This window comes from Aspergillus tanneri (genome assembly GCF_003426965.1).
Source record: "Aspergillus tanneri strain NIH1004 chromosome Unknown AapTan_4_pilon_pilon_pilon, whole genome shotgun sequence".
Classification (NCBI taxonomy): Eukaryota; Fungi; Ascomycota; class Eurotiomycetes; order Eurotiales; family Aspergillaceae; genus Aspergillus; species Aspergillus tanneri.
Window position 1 is genome coordinate 1013594 of NW_022984631.1, and position 13604 is coordinate 1027197.

General features: G+C 45.4%; 4 protein-coding genes across 4 annotated transcripts; 3 read left to right on the top strand and 1 right to left on the bottom strand.

Moving 5' to 3' along the window:
- Window positions 1-558: 558 nt before the first annotated feature.
- ATNIH1004_005538 (uncharacterized protein) lies at window positions 559-1893 on the top strand (the record flags this gene model as incomplete). Its single annotated transcript, XM_033570192.1, has 5 exons — window positions 559-623; window positions 687-812; window positions 884-1006; window positions 1066-1467; window positions 1548-1893. The coding sequence occupies 5 exons, from the start codon at window positions 559-561 to the stop codon at window positions 1891-1893; spliced, it is 1062 nt and encodes a 353-aa protein (XP_033426224.1).
- A 419-nt stretch (window positions 1894-2312) lies between these two features.
- ATNIH1004_005539 (uncharacterized protein) lies at window positions 2313-4215 on the bottom strand (the record flags this gene model as incomplete). Its single annotated transcript, XM_033570193.1, has 6 exons — window positions 2313-2881; window positions 2959-3336; window positions 3387-3569; window positions 3634-3680; window positions 3731-3953; window positions 4137-4215. 6 exons carry the CDS (start codon window positions 4213-4215, stop codon window positions 2313-2315), a joined length of 1479 nt encoding a protein of 492 aa, XP_033426225.1.
- A 586-nt stretch (window positions 4216-4801) lies between these two features.
- Window positions 4802-5620, top strand: ATNIH1004_005540 (uncharacterized protein; the record flags this gene model as incomplete). The annotated part of the gene is made up of 4 exons (XM_033570194.1): window positions 4802-4854; window positions 4918-5300; window positions 5345-5364; window positions 5438-5620. 4 exons carry the CDS (start codon window positions 4802-4804, stop codon window positions 5618-5620), a joined length of 639 nt encoding a protein of 212 aa, XP_033426226.1.
- A 926-nt stretch (window positions 5621-6546) lies between these two features.
- ATNIH1004_005541 (uncharacterized protein) lies at window positions 6547-7413 on the top strand (the record flags this gene model as incomplete). The annotated part of the gene is made up of 1 exon (XM_033570195.1): window positions 6547-7413. The coding sequence occupies one exon, from the start codon at window positions 6547-6549 to the stop codon at window positions 7411-7413; it is 867 nt and encodes a 288-aa protein (XP_033426227.1).
- Between the last annotated feature and the right edge of the window lie 6191 nt (window positions 7414-13604).

Sequence of the window (13604 nt, forward strand, 5' to 3'; positions counted from 1 at the left end):
CGAATTCAACGTCACCGACCAAAACGACATCGATTATATATCCTCGGTTTGCACAACCATGGTCGGTGACCTTATTATAGCGAGAAACTTTACAGGGCCGTTCTATCTACCTAACGTTACCAACATCACCGGAGATATTAGCTTGGATTGGCGGGGTTTCCCGCCTCCGCCCGCGCCAAACATAACGACTATCGAGCTGCCGGATCTCCAGCACTTGAAAAGTACTATATATCTACAAGAGCTAGCTAGCAGCTTAGAGAGAATCGCCTTTCCGAAGCTAGAATATTTGCAGGGTTTGACGCTCATACAGTATATTGACAACGCAGAGGTTGATTTCAGAGGACTGAAGAAGTCAGATTTTCTACACATAAGGGGGAATTATTCAAAGTATGTTCCCTAGACCATGTCATTAACTAGCAGTCAGTATGGGGCCGTGGGTGTTAATGCAAAACCAGAATAAGTCTCGATTCTTTACAGAACGTTACCGACCGTCTGTCGATCTGCAATACTAACCAGTGCGGCCTCGGTTACCCTAGGGGTGAGGGTCCACGCCGCGCAATGGAGGTCTCATTGCCGAATCTCGAAGTCAGCAAGCAGGTGGTAGTCGCGGGGGACGTATCAGAGTTAGTTCATGCCCTACTTCTAAGTGTATGTCCTCTAGCTGTAATGCTAATAACCTAGTTTAGCCTTACTATGCCTAAGTTCTCTTATGGGGATCTAAGAGTTCTTTCAGAAAACACTTCTGTACGATTTGACTTTCCGCAGTTGATAAACGTCTACTATGCGCTCGATCTCCAGGGTAATATATCGAGGTACGCAGCCGCCTTATATTTCTAGCCCTATCTACCAACGTGTGCTTTATTCAATCGACTGATTCCCTTAGCCTCTCCATGCCTCGTCTTAAGAACGTTCCTGGCTCTATAACCATTAAGTCGAGCCACCCTCTCAATGTATCCCTCCCCGTCGTTAGATCCCGGCATATATTTCTTGGAGGTGAGATTAAAGAGTGAGTCATCGCCTTCATTCTAACGCATACAAAGGTTATTAATTAAGCTTACAACGCAGCGCCTCCTTCCCCAAACTTAACAACGCTACTAGCCTGACTATCGACTCCAATCTTCCAATTGACTGTGGGAAGCTCACCGACGCGATCAATAGGACATACGAAGGACCCAAGGACAGATACTGGCTGTCATGCAGATCGACACGTGAGGAGTCGTCAGGGCTAAGCACCAAAGCAAAGGTGGCTATTGGGGTTGTAGTAGGGGTCGTCGGTTTGAGTGTAATTATCGGCTGGATTTTCTGGAGAAAGAGGCGCAGTTCTAAGAGGAGGAAGGCGACCGGTGACTCGGGGTCTGCGATCGAATTGACTACGTTTGGGACTGGGTTAAGGAGAGAAGACCGGGGACAGGCACACGGAGATGCAGAGGGACAGGACGATGCACCTCCGCCGTATACACCTAGAGAGTAGGTAGTTGGTTACTTTGGGTATCCGCTTCAATGTAAAGATATTCTTTTACAAATATCTCGATGGAGAAACTACGCAGGTTCTTCGAGACATTTGGTCTTCCCTGGACAAATGATGACTACCATCGCACAACCTTCCAACTTAATCCATCGGGTCTCTTGCCCGAAATCGTTGAGCCATCTTCGTTACCTGGACCATATAGCATGAATGTTCTTCATGTCAAGAACGCTAAGCGTCAGGAAAAGCTATTTGTTCCAATTGAAGGCGCGGTAACTCAAAGTCTTGTTTTCTCCCCAAATTATGTGAATCAGGCTCAAGCTGGTGTTGCAGGGGCAAGGCTCGTGTGTGGGTATCTTATTTACTGCGGAGATGTTAACGGGGAGGATGGATCAAATCAGCTTATGTTGGCGCTTTGCGGGTTTTAGGGCGGGGGCGGGTACGGTCTCATGAAGATTATGATAGCTAACGGGAGAAATTAAACCGGATATATATGCTTCAGGTATTATACAAATGCACGCTTGAACACTCACAGTGGAGCAAATGATTAACCAACCCGTCATCGCACTATGAATTGCTGGTGTCTTCCTCATCCCAGGTAATTACACATTCATCAACGTCTCTTCCCCATCTCGTTTTGATCCTGCCGGAAACTACCGTATCAGTTCTCCTTGGCCGCGATCCCAACAGTGTCTGGGGTTCAAGCATTGCAGAGTCGTAAAAAAAAATTAAAGCCTCAATCACCCATTTTTGTGTCGAATTTTGGAATACTGAACTTGAAGAGACGGCGTGCTCCGATTTCTGAAGCTTTTCGCAATGTCCCGCCAGGGTAGATTGGGCTGGCTTTTCAACTCGACCAAGAGCCGGTTCTCTGCAGGTGAATAAGGAACTCGCTTGTGATTTTTTTGCCTGCAACCTGTCGCAACCGTGATTGTTCCCTTGAATTACGGTTACCAGAGCGCGATGGCTTCTCAAGTGGCAACTCCGACGGCGAAGGTTTCGACGGGGGTTGAACGACATCCGGAAGGAAAGTGATAAAATACGCATGCCGAGGACCGTATGGTTGAATACGGAGAACACCCCGACCAAAAACCTCTTTTGCTTCAGTTGGAGTGACGGCAAAGCGACTATCCGGTGATTTCTGGGGCGACTGCGGACATGCTCCAGCAGCGTCATCCATCAAGCTCGAAGGGGTGTGTTTCTTCCGCAGGTTTCCTTCCACCTCATTGTTAGATCTGCTGCTCGATACAGGACGATCATAGCACAGCTCATGCACTGCCGCATCATTATTATCACCGTGGTCGTCAGCACCTTGAAGACGACGTGGCTTTCGGGTGATATTGGTTTGAGTGGTAGTTGTAGTTAATTTGTCCGGTCGACGGACGGGTATAACCACGGATACAGACGGTAATCGCTCTGGTATGCTCGACTTGGTGTTCGTATACGGGAGCGGAGAGAGCGAGAAGGTGCTGATAGCATCTTTGGGTTCATACCAGGGCGGGTTGGCTGCTGGGAAGGGAAGGAGACATGTGGGCGACCACTCTCATAGGGTTCCTCTTTTTCTGTAACTTGGACATGTAGATCGTTAGGTTGGACACTCTGAGCAGTAGTCGCTGCATGTTGAAGGTTCTCCACTTGATCTTCGTGAAATGTGATCTCGCCTCCAGAGTCCCCGGCACCTATTCTGTTGGAACGATAATTACCAGTCCAAGAGTCACAGGGGTGGAGTGAGTTATCCGGAGCATTTGCCGAAGGCAACCGAAGGTCGTAGGTACAAGGAGGGCTTGACGTTGGCGGAATCACCTGTGTGTTGACTAAAGGAGTACTGTCGTTATGCAACCCCAAATGGTTGGCTGCGACCCCTGACACGCCTATCATGCATTAGAGGACTACGCTAGAAAACTCTGCGACTGTGGCCTACCTGTAGAACTCTCCTCTACACCGGGTGGATTGAGCGGTGGACCTGGAAAACAGGAAGTCTCTGTTAATGGCAATACCGATCGATCTGACTGCTCCTGAACGATGGACTGTTCAACGGAGGTTTGACGAGACAGGGCTATGTGGTCATCACTGGGCCCGGTTTGATTTTGTGCTGGCTCGGTCACTGGATATGAGAGATGTTATTAGTTCGTAGACAGGGAGTGTGGTACCCAATGTGCCCTACATACCAAACGCTGAGGACGCGTACTGGTTTGGGCATACGTCGATGGCATATCTATTTTCAAATCCCCCTCCAGAGTGTATAATCGAATCATTCTCACTCACTTTCGGACCGCCTTCTGCTGTTGAGATCTTTCGAATTCGATATCAAATTCATTCGTCCGCACCGTTGCATTCACGTCATCATATTTTGTCCGAGGAACCTGAAATGGCTGGGAAAATTCCTTGTTACTGCTCCAGGGAATAGTCGTGGATGTAAATCGGCAGGGCTTGGGAGGAAGGGGAGTGGTAGGGATGGAGGGGGATTGGGCGCTGAAGGTTGGTACGGCTTCCAACGGGAGGTAGGAACAGCAGGTGACAGAAGTTTAGGGGGAGGGGGTTGATGGTAAAAGTTAATGTTATCAGGTTGATATGCATGGTGACGAGGAAATCTATATGGGTGGAATTCTAGAGACAAAAGCATGGGGGAAACGGGGCTCTTTAAAACTGGATACACAAATGTTTGACATACCAGCCCGCCGCCGATTCTTTCCAATGTCATTTGCGCGGACATACACGGGCGAAACGACGGAACCCAGCACTACTAGCATCACAGAACCCACATAATTTCATGGATGGATCGCTACGCGGGGAGCTATAGATCAACTACACGCTGACTATTAGGAGATAGATGTCATCTTTGGAGACACCAGGAATCACAGTATCTCAACCAATTGAGTCTCTTGCATTCCTAAAAGAATAAAAAATAAGTACAACTAATAATATATTTTATTGTAAATTACGTTGCTGTATATGCTAACTATATTTTTAAAATGTAAGCTCTATCGGAGCTATTTTCGGACAGTCCATCAGGATAAACCAAAGAAGTAAAGCGTAAAGATTTCCAAAACGAGTGGTTTCTGCACGGAATCACCCATTCGAAACATTAGAAACTATACTCAGGTAAAGGTTCCCTGGAGTTGATGTCCTGGATAGCACTAAATATGATGTATCAAGCCACTTCTTCTAGTGCAAATTTGCGGGAAGAATCTGGAGAAGAGTTTAGGGATCGCTAGCATGCGACGATTTGCCTGGACTTATTACGGAATACCATATTGATTGAAGGACTAGGCCTCTCTTGAGTGATCATAAAGAAGATATTGCAACCTTTATTCTCTCTTGCAAGCCAAAGGCAACATGGCACTATTCGTACCATACCACAACCCAGCCGGCCAATTGACCATTGTCAAGTAGGTCACAGCTCCATATCTTGATACTTCCAACTATGTTGCTACCTGATATTCAACATAAAGACTTGGCGTCCTTACAACCGAATTCCTAGAGCCCCCTCCAGGACGATGCTTTCTCTTCCGCCGAACATACCGACACACCGTTGAAAGACCCGTTCCAGAAAAGCTGCGCAACCTCATCAACAGACCTGACAGACCGAAAGGGCCACCGCCGCACTTGCATCAGTTCCAACCCGACTATTTCCGCGAAGAAAGTGGAGTCCTTAGAATCGAAGTGAACAGGGTTATCCGACGAATTATGCCGGGAGACGGCGAAATCTCCGTCAAGGCAGGCAGTATTTATCGTTTTTTCATTTATCCCGACTCACTTGAGAGCATGACCGTTTATCTTAGCGCGTCAAGTTCGGGAAATGACTATCAGCTCGACCTGATATTTTCGAGAACTGGTACAGACACTGACGCGACGCACTCTTGCACGACGGAGGGCTAGACTGGATCCAGTTTCTCGCGGTATGTCCCCTCCTTTCCTTGTACACCTATTACCATTTTTGTCAAATTTCCGGTAATTAACAAATTGTTGCAGATACAAGATGAGGGTGACGCCTACACCCCAACCCCAGCATGGGGTTCCATTCCGACATCAAGTTGGCTACAGGACCTGCGTGATTATAGGACGGCGGATCCGGAGCCTGCTGGGGTCAAGCCCTTCTTGATCTGTGTACTCACGGGCAGCAACAGGCAGCCGAATTCGCCTTCTGAATCATGAAATGCTGCCGAGTTTTCTCCAAGCCCGGGAATGCCGACACAGCATACTCATCGATAGCAAGTCGCTGACAGATATGATAGAGATGATGAGAACGACCAGGCGCTATTCTCGGAAATCAATCAAGAATACGCATCCAACAAATATCGAAAATGCTGTAGCACCCTGGATATCGACAGCCATATATTGCATGGAAAGCCCGAACTTACAATCTATCACAAAATAAGACAGACCTATTCTACATCATTCACTCGAATCCTCTGTGGACAATCTCTTAAACGATACTAGCTTCCTCCGAACATATGCGCATCCATTATGTTTTCTTGATGCTTCCCTTCGACTTTAAATAAATGGTCATGGCTAGCTGAAGAGGCAAGGTCTTGGCAAACCGCCGCCTTCATACATCCTCCTATTCTCACTAAGCCGCGGCCCGTTAGTTGAGAGCTTTTCATCTCCATCAGCTACGATACCTTAATCAATTGGGTCAACAAGCAATCCAAACATGCCCAGAGAACAGACTACCTTAAACCCACTTACCCCCTTTTCATCTTCAAGCTTATCGAAGAGAGAAAACGCCATCGGAGGCCAATGCAACTAAATACGAGTTTGGCTGTTAACTTGCATATCTAGCGGCCAATAGCTGCAATTATAAATTTAGCCTCATGCATCTACTGGTTGGATAACTAATAGAAAGCAGATTTGTTGACTTATCTAAGCCTAATAAAAGCAAACAAAGCGACTAGGTCGTCAAATTGTCGCTTTAGCCTTATTCCCAGAATCCCAGCTGGCCGGTGAATATTTAATCTGCGCGGAAGAAACCCAAAATAGCATTTTCAGTCTGCGCTTTCACAAGTATAATCCTCATCCTCATACATTGATTTGGCGTTCTGGTGTTATTCTTCAAATTCTCCACCTAACGAGCGGACGACATGACCCGCAACGCTCGATTCGTTCCAGTTCTCGCCCTGTTCCTAATCTTCGCTCTTGCAGCAGTGGCCGATGCCGAAGGCTGTCCCACAGGGCTCGTGTACTCCCCTTTCGTTCCATATTTCCGCTATCGGGCTGGCTCTGCGCAGGCCTGCTGGGGCTTTGCTATCTGCACTTTTAACGAAGCCGATGAGGCGCGCAAACAACAGTACGGCGCAACCGCGCTTGTAATGGGTTTGGTGCCACTTACACTGCGAGATATCGCCTGGCCCGAGCGGCGTACTGTGCTGGTATCCGCTCCGCTGCCAATCATAGCTGCTACGGCTGTTAGGGCACTGGGCTTGGAACCTACGGTTAAGGCAGATGTGGAAGAGGAGCGCGTGCGGCAGTGGCTGTCATGGATGCGCACGGGGTGGCTCACCAATATCAAAGCGAAATCAAGCACCATGAGAGCTCTGTTGGTGACTCTTAGCTTCGTGGCCCTAGTCGTCTTCTATGCCGCGTTGGCGCTGGTGGAAGTATACTCCAAGCGGAGTGCTCTCGGTTGCCCGTATCCTATATTTGGACTGACGTGGTGTCTGGTGGGTATTGTCCCGGGTGCTGTCCACAGCCTGTTTGCGAGCTGGCGGGAAGAAAAGTCGGCGAGGTCGGGCAGAGAGACGGCCGTGCAAGGAGCAGATGAAGCGTGGCCTGTGCAGCTTACATGGGCTGTCTATTACACTGCGGGGACACTTGTGTTTACCTCGATCATGGCGATTACTGTATTGGAGCTGTTCGTGTGGGTGGTTGTAATGTTAGGTGTGACTGCGACCAGCAAGCTGCTCGCTCTCTATATCTGTTTGCTGCTGAGAAACCCTGCCTCTTCTTAAAACTTCCGCTTATACGCATATGGAGGAGTTTAAAAGAATCGTGTCCTGTCAGTTCATGCGATACAGTTTGAGGGTGTTAAGGAACATGAATGGTCTCAATTGTGATTTTCTCTCTATGCTGGATGGGTACATAGGGTAAGATTAATATAGCTTTTCGGCAGACTGAGCGATGAGAAGGTTTCCAATACCTCCCTTGCTAGAGTTGTGATCCTATTTTGAGCCGCATAAAACAAAGAGACATTTACGAATTAAATACGGTTAATAAGATAATATTGCGCGACCGAATAGCTTCGTCAAAGTCATTGAGCAGGTTGGTAGACGCGTGCTTGAAAAACATCCACTAAGTTATAGTACTGCTTAGGTAAGGTTTTTTTTTAATCTCTTCCTCTATTTTCTTTTCTCCCACAAGAGTTATCTTCTTTAATCGCCTTCTTGATAGCGCTTAGAGAGGTGATAAAGATCTCCGCCTGTGGATTTGTTAAGTGTCTATAAAAACCGGTGGCGCCGATAAGCGCGATTTTAATATTTGCAGGGGTCAGTCTTAAAGGCAGACTTTGTGGCATAGGCTTATAATTTTTAAAGCATTCATCCTAACGATTTCAATCCATCTTCGCTATAGCCGCGCTATAATCCTTTTAATAAGTGCTTGAAGGCTTCCTATAGTATCGAGGGTTTGTTCAGAGTCTTCGTGTTTATAAAGTCTGTCTCTTCGAATAACATCCTGCTAATGTCTTCTGTATACTAGCTTGCGTATTAGGATTTCTCGTGGGATCTGGGTAAGTAATCCGGCTTTAACCTTGTTCTGCAGGCTTAGCTGTTCCGGCCAGATTATTTAATAGTGTCAATAGATTACGATTGGTAAAAAGGTCTTATTTGAATGAATTGAGCTGTTTGTGTTGATTATTCTTCTTGGTTATTCTTGTTGTGTGCTCCGCGGGGGTTTTACCACGATCTAGTCACATGATTCTGGTCCACCAACGCCCATATTATTTGACAATAACTAGTTTTATGTCTATGTAAGTGACGTTTGCTCTAGTGTTAGCTAGTCTATAGAAGCAAAAAGCAAAAGTATTCTGGGATAGTAAAGTCTTAACTGTAAAACTATTCTGAGGGATGCCTAGCAGTTTTTATAGATCAATAGTAGTTCCCCCCTTTACTCATATTACTTATTCTTTTGTAATCTCTTCGAGGTTACACTGATCCACTTGTATCCTTCAGAAAACATGTATAATATGAAAAGATCTATCTATCGTACATTACACAGTGTGAGCCCAATGTCCCTACAGTACTTATAGTAACAATATGTTCTTTACCGTAAATACGTTAGGGTTACAGGCCCCAGGAAGCCCGAAGTTCCACGTCGTCCTTGGTCCATCTCATCGCTGTTAAGTATCCTTCCGTACGGAGCTATACGTACAATCTTCGAAATCCGTCCCATTTCCAATATACAATGGATAGGCTAGCAATGGGATTGAGGCGCCACCACTCAACAAAAAGCGCCTTTAATTTGCACATAAATTGTTTTTTGAATGTTGGGTAACGTCTTATGCTTACCAGCCCTGTGTGTATTCTTGTGTGTAATTAACGCCTGTTGTTGGGCCGGGGTTTGGCCGCGTTATTTTGAAAGTGCTGCCTCGAGAGATAGGGATCAGTCCTCACAACCCATGTATCATGCGCCGCTTCTCAGGTTCAAAATAGTTAAGACGCTTGTTTGGACTTTTCTCCCGGATACAGACCTCCCGCCTGTGTCTTTGATTAGGTGAAATGCCCCCTAGCGGTATCTGTCGGGTCTGTAGTATTGCCCACTTAAAGTCAATAAAATATAACCCGACTATTTTCCTCGTTTCAGATTATATTTCCGGGTATTGGATCATTATGAAGCACACCTAGCCTGTGAATCGCCTGTAAGGAGTCCTCGGCTTGCGGAATTAACTGATCTCGTTTGATCTGGTGTCGCTTTGCAAGTGTCCTTCCAGCATAACTCAGGAACATCATATGAACAATCTCCGCGATACCGTTGTATGATAACAGCCGCCGAAAACAAAGACTGCCAAGTTAAACAGGCACGTGTACTCCTTGGATATAAAAGACGTGAGTACATAGAGTTCTTATGATTTACACATGCAACAAACTCAATTGGCGTCCCTTTTCCAACAAAAGTATATCCATGTGACAACAGTGTCACTTTAAAGAGGGCTCCGCGCTTCCCATGAATATGGAGCGACTCACACCCGAGTTCCACATCGGGCCCGAGGTCGTTGCGGGAGATTTGCTCATCCCAGTCGACGGAGTCTCCGAGTTAATTTGATGTCGACCGACCCCATGGTCCAACACGTTGGGGCATTTTTCGTCCAGATTCCCTCTCGTGGCCGAGCCTCGTAGACATTGCTGTGTACAATATTGCCGAGACTTGCCTTTAAACTGCGATCCTTGGGACGCTGCAGGTACACCCGATAGTTAAGGAAGCTTAAGCTGACAAAGCAGTAGGCCTAGACTCTCGAGGCATTCGACTTGGCGTATTGGGAATCCATCACACGAATCATGGCCACGATCAGGATAACTACCACATGATGGATTACAAGTAATGGCACTGGCAAGGGCAGACTTCGACCTGGTTTTCACGGAGACGAGCGAGAGTATTCATCGCGACTCTTCGTTGGCAATTTAAATAGAGAAGGTACCTATCTCTTGCTCCGCGATTTCATCCAGGAGATCATCATATATCATTTCCCAGCGCTTTAGACGGCTTGCCGCCCAGTTCCTCCACCATGTATTTTGCGAAGGCGCCCGTAACGCTCGGAGAGTGAAGGTCAACAGCTGGCCAAGCGCAGTTAAGTGCAGCTGATTATCAGCATTTACATCACCCGTCCATCCCGTTGATTCACCCACGTCCTCCTTAGGTACGGACAGGTAGTAGTAGACAGAAGGGTCATTTCGATCTCGTGTTTCGAGGGGAAGTGCGCAGAAGATATGTCGAATCCATCGAGCTACACAGTTAGTGTTAAGGCCTTTGCGATATCTACAAGCCAAATGCAGTGATATTGTAGTAGGTTCTATTCTGTTGTCGAAGTAGCAGTACCTCTGTATTTGGGATATATACCCAGTCTCGCATGTGATACCTAACCTAGGTATGGATGATACTTTATAGGGTAAGTTTAGAAATACGCCAGGGCGATATTTAAGACATCCAATTTTTTTTCTTACGTTTGTCCATAATTTTATTGATACAGCCAAAGCTGCCGGATTTGTAACAAATCGATAGAGCTTGATTTCTACCTCCACGTCTCGTCGTTAGAACCGACAACTAGCTCTCAGATAGCTAAATATGCATTATAAAAAACTTGTACACCCTGCTTTTTAATATCCCGGCCCATATTAAAGAACCTAGATACACCGTCATATATTTCAGAATGCACCTATAAATCAGAAGCTGTTCTAATATCACTTAGAAGAGAAAACGGTTTTATCTGTATATACATGTGCGGAACAGAAACATAAGTCCCTAATCAGGAACTGTTATTAAAAGAAAAATAGTTAACTAGTTAACTACTAACTAGAAAGTATTTAATTATTACCAGAGAGGGCTTTGTCATATGCCCTTATTTCGAGATATTCCTTAATATCCTAAGGACAAAATTAAATCTCACATATCCTAAAGCTCTCCTAAAATCTCAGTTGAATCTCTTCCTCAGTAAACCTTTGAGTTCTCTTTCTTAGCATAGATGCTAGTTCCGATCGACTCAGTCCTATCTGATCTCCTATTGGTACAAGGCAACTTGAAAGATGATCGTAATTTTTGCGCAGTAAGTGGAAAGTAATAAGCAAATAGTTAACGCGTTGAAACACAAGAGCACTTTCCGATTGGTATCGGTTCAGTGTCTTTAGAAACACTATAGGATGATCTCTCCAATGTCGTTTAGGATTTAGATGGTGAGACGTGTGATATCCATCGTTAAAGCAGTATCGGTTGCTCTGCACATTTTATTAACCTCTTTCCTAGACTGTTAACAGACAATGGGGTAAAAACGTACTTGAACATCGATCAATGTGATGCTGGAACGGTAATTAGAAGTTGGTTGGATATTATCTACAAAAGCATGCTGACCCCAATTCCCAACCATCATCCCAATCCTAGTCTGGGTGAGAGGCAAGAGTATAGCTATTAACGCTGCACGGAAATTGTAGCGCGCCAAACAGAACACCATTATTATCGAGAAAATCTCAGACGTGAACGACTTGATAGCTAACTTGTAATTTTTCTTAGTAAGGAAATAGTAAGGTAGCTCGATCCAGATAAGGAAGAGGAACCGGCTAAGGTATTTTAGGAAATCTAACAGGCTGTCTCGTTGGTATCGGATAGTAGAAGATAAATCGTCCGGACCATTATTTTCCACGTGATGATGTTTGACATGGTGATAATAATAGGAGTCCCAGGTATGACCCATAAGGGGCTCCAAGACATATGGGATTAATCGATCAAACCAAGAATACTTGTGGCGCAGCAATCCATCGTTATGGATATGGTTGTGAAGCATGAGTGTAAAAGGTCCACAAGAATATGCTTGTAGTAGCCAGTGTAACAAAGCGTGGGTCCAAGAAAACCGGTAGAAGAGGTAGAAAGCGCTCGGAACTAGCGTTGAGAGATACAAAATAGTGTGGGTAAGGAAAACCACATCGGTTGGTTGTCGGACCACCTCTTGAGCCCAGGAAATATAGGGTCCTAAAAAAGCTCTATTTATAAATCCAAGAAACCGCAGGTCTTTCAGATCCCACGTAGTGAAAACAGTTGGTTGAAACTGAGGCTGCGAAGGGTTGTTTGCGTAGACAAGGGTTTGTACAGCTGCCTTGTTGTCATGATCATCAACAATAGGGGTCTTAGTGCCATCATCCTTCTTGGTTGCGTCAAGTAAATTTTGCAGCACAATAGTGTCCGCACTGGTTAGAGAGTTAGGAGCTAGGACCATTGTATATTACCAAAATTTCGCAGATTAGAATGGGGGGAAGCATGAAAACACGGTTAACCGTCGTGGCGGGATCGAACTTTTAGCGTACACCAGTACCTCATACGTCACTACTACGTCACACTAGTAACCCACAGCAGGCTAGCCAGTTGTAAATGCAATACAATTATCCTGGATCGACTCGAACAAGGATACAATGCGTCAACTGTGTCAGAGAAACTGGGCTTATATGACGAGCTGCACGAAGGGTCTGAAAATGTGTCGACATATCTACCCTTATAAGTCACGGGCAAGATTTTTTTTATTCAGGCAGGGCGAGGGACACAATTGTGGGTCAAATCAGCACTTTGAGCAGGTAGAACGGACGTGGCCTTGTTAACAATAAAGCACACTTACACCAAGTTATATTACTTGGCTTTTGGCCATGACTCTTTCGTGCATAGTCAGGTACAAGAGATAAACCTAATCCCCAAGTATTTGCTATATAGGCGAACCGTCGGTCGCGAACCGTCTGTCCCCATATGCCATAAACATGCTTTAATAGTAGCAAATCTACTAACTTCTTTGGTTATATTCGTGTTGATTTGTTTGGTTTAACTATTCTCCTACATTACACATCTCAGTATGGGCTCAGAACAGAATAAGGTATCCCATCCTAAAGTAACTTTACTCCCCAGCAGCTCAACTGTAACTTTGCGTACTAACTACGTCTGCGTTTTAGCCACTTATAGAGGATGAGACATCTATTTCGTACATACGGAAGGTTGCCTCATGGTGGAGGTATGCTTAGACAGCAGTCTAAGGCGTATTAGATATAATTTAACCGCCCAAGAGTTTTACTAACAAGTGAAAGGAACGGAAATACTTTGACTCGGGTAATTCGCTCTTTCTTCAGCCTATAGTGTAACTGGTAACGGGGCTATTAGAACTAGCACAGCCTATCCTATGCGAGAGACCATTTCGCATCCCTATGCCCCGGTTCCTAGCACCATCAATGTTAATAAAGACGTCAACAAGGACCTCCATAACAAAGAGAGCCCAAAGGAAGAGGTTGCTGAAAGTTCTCTTCGTGTGCAGATTAATTTTGATGAAAATTCCCAGAAACCACGAGAATTATAGCAGTTCTAATGAATTTATGTTAGTTGAGGCTGAATGATTCTCATTAAAAAAGAAAAGAAAAAAAAAAGAAAAAAAAACTATATTCTGAGGCAAACGAGCGTTTTGAAACAT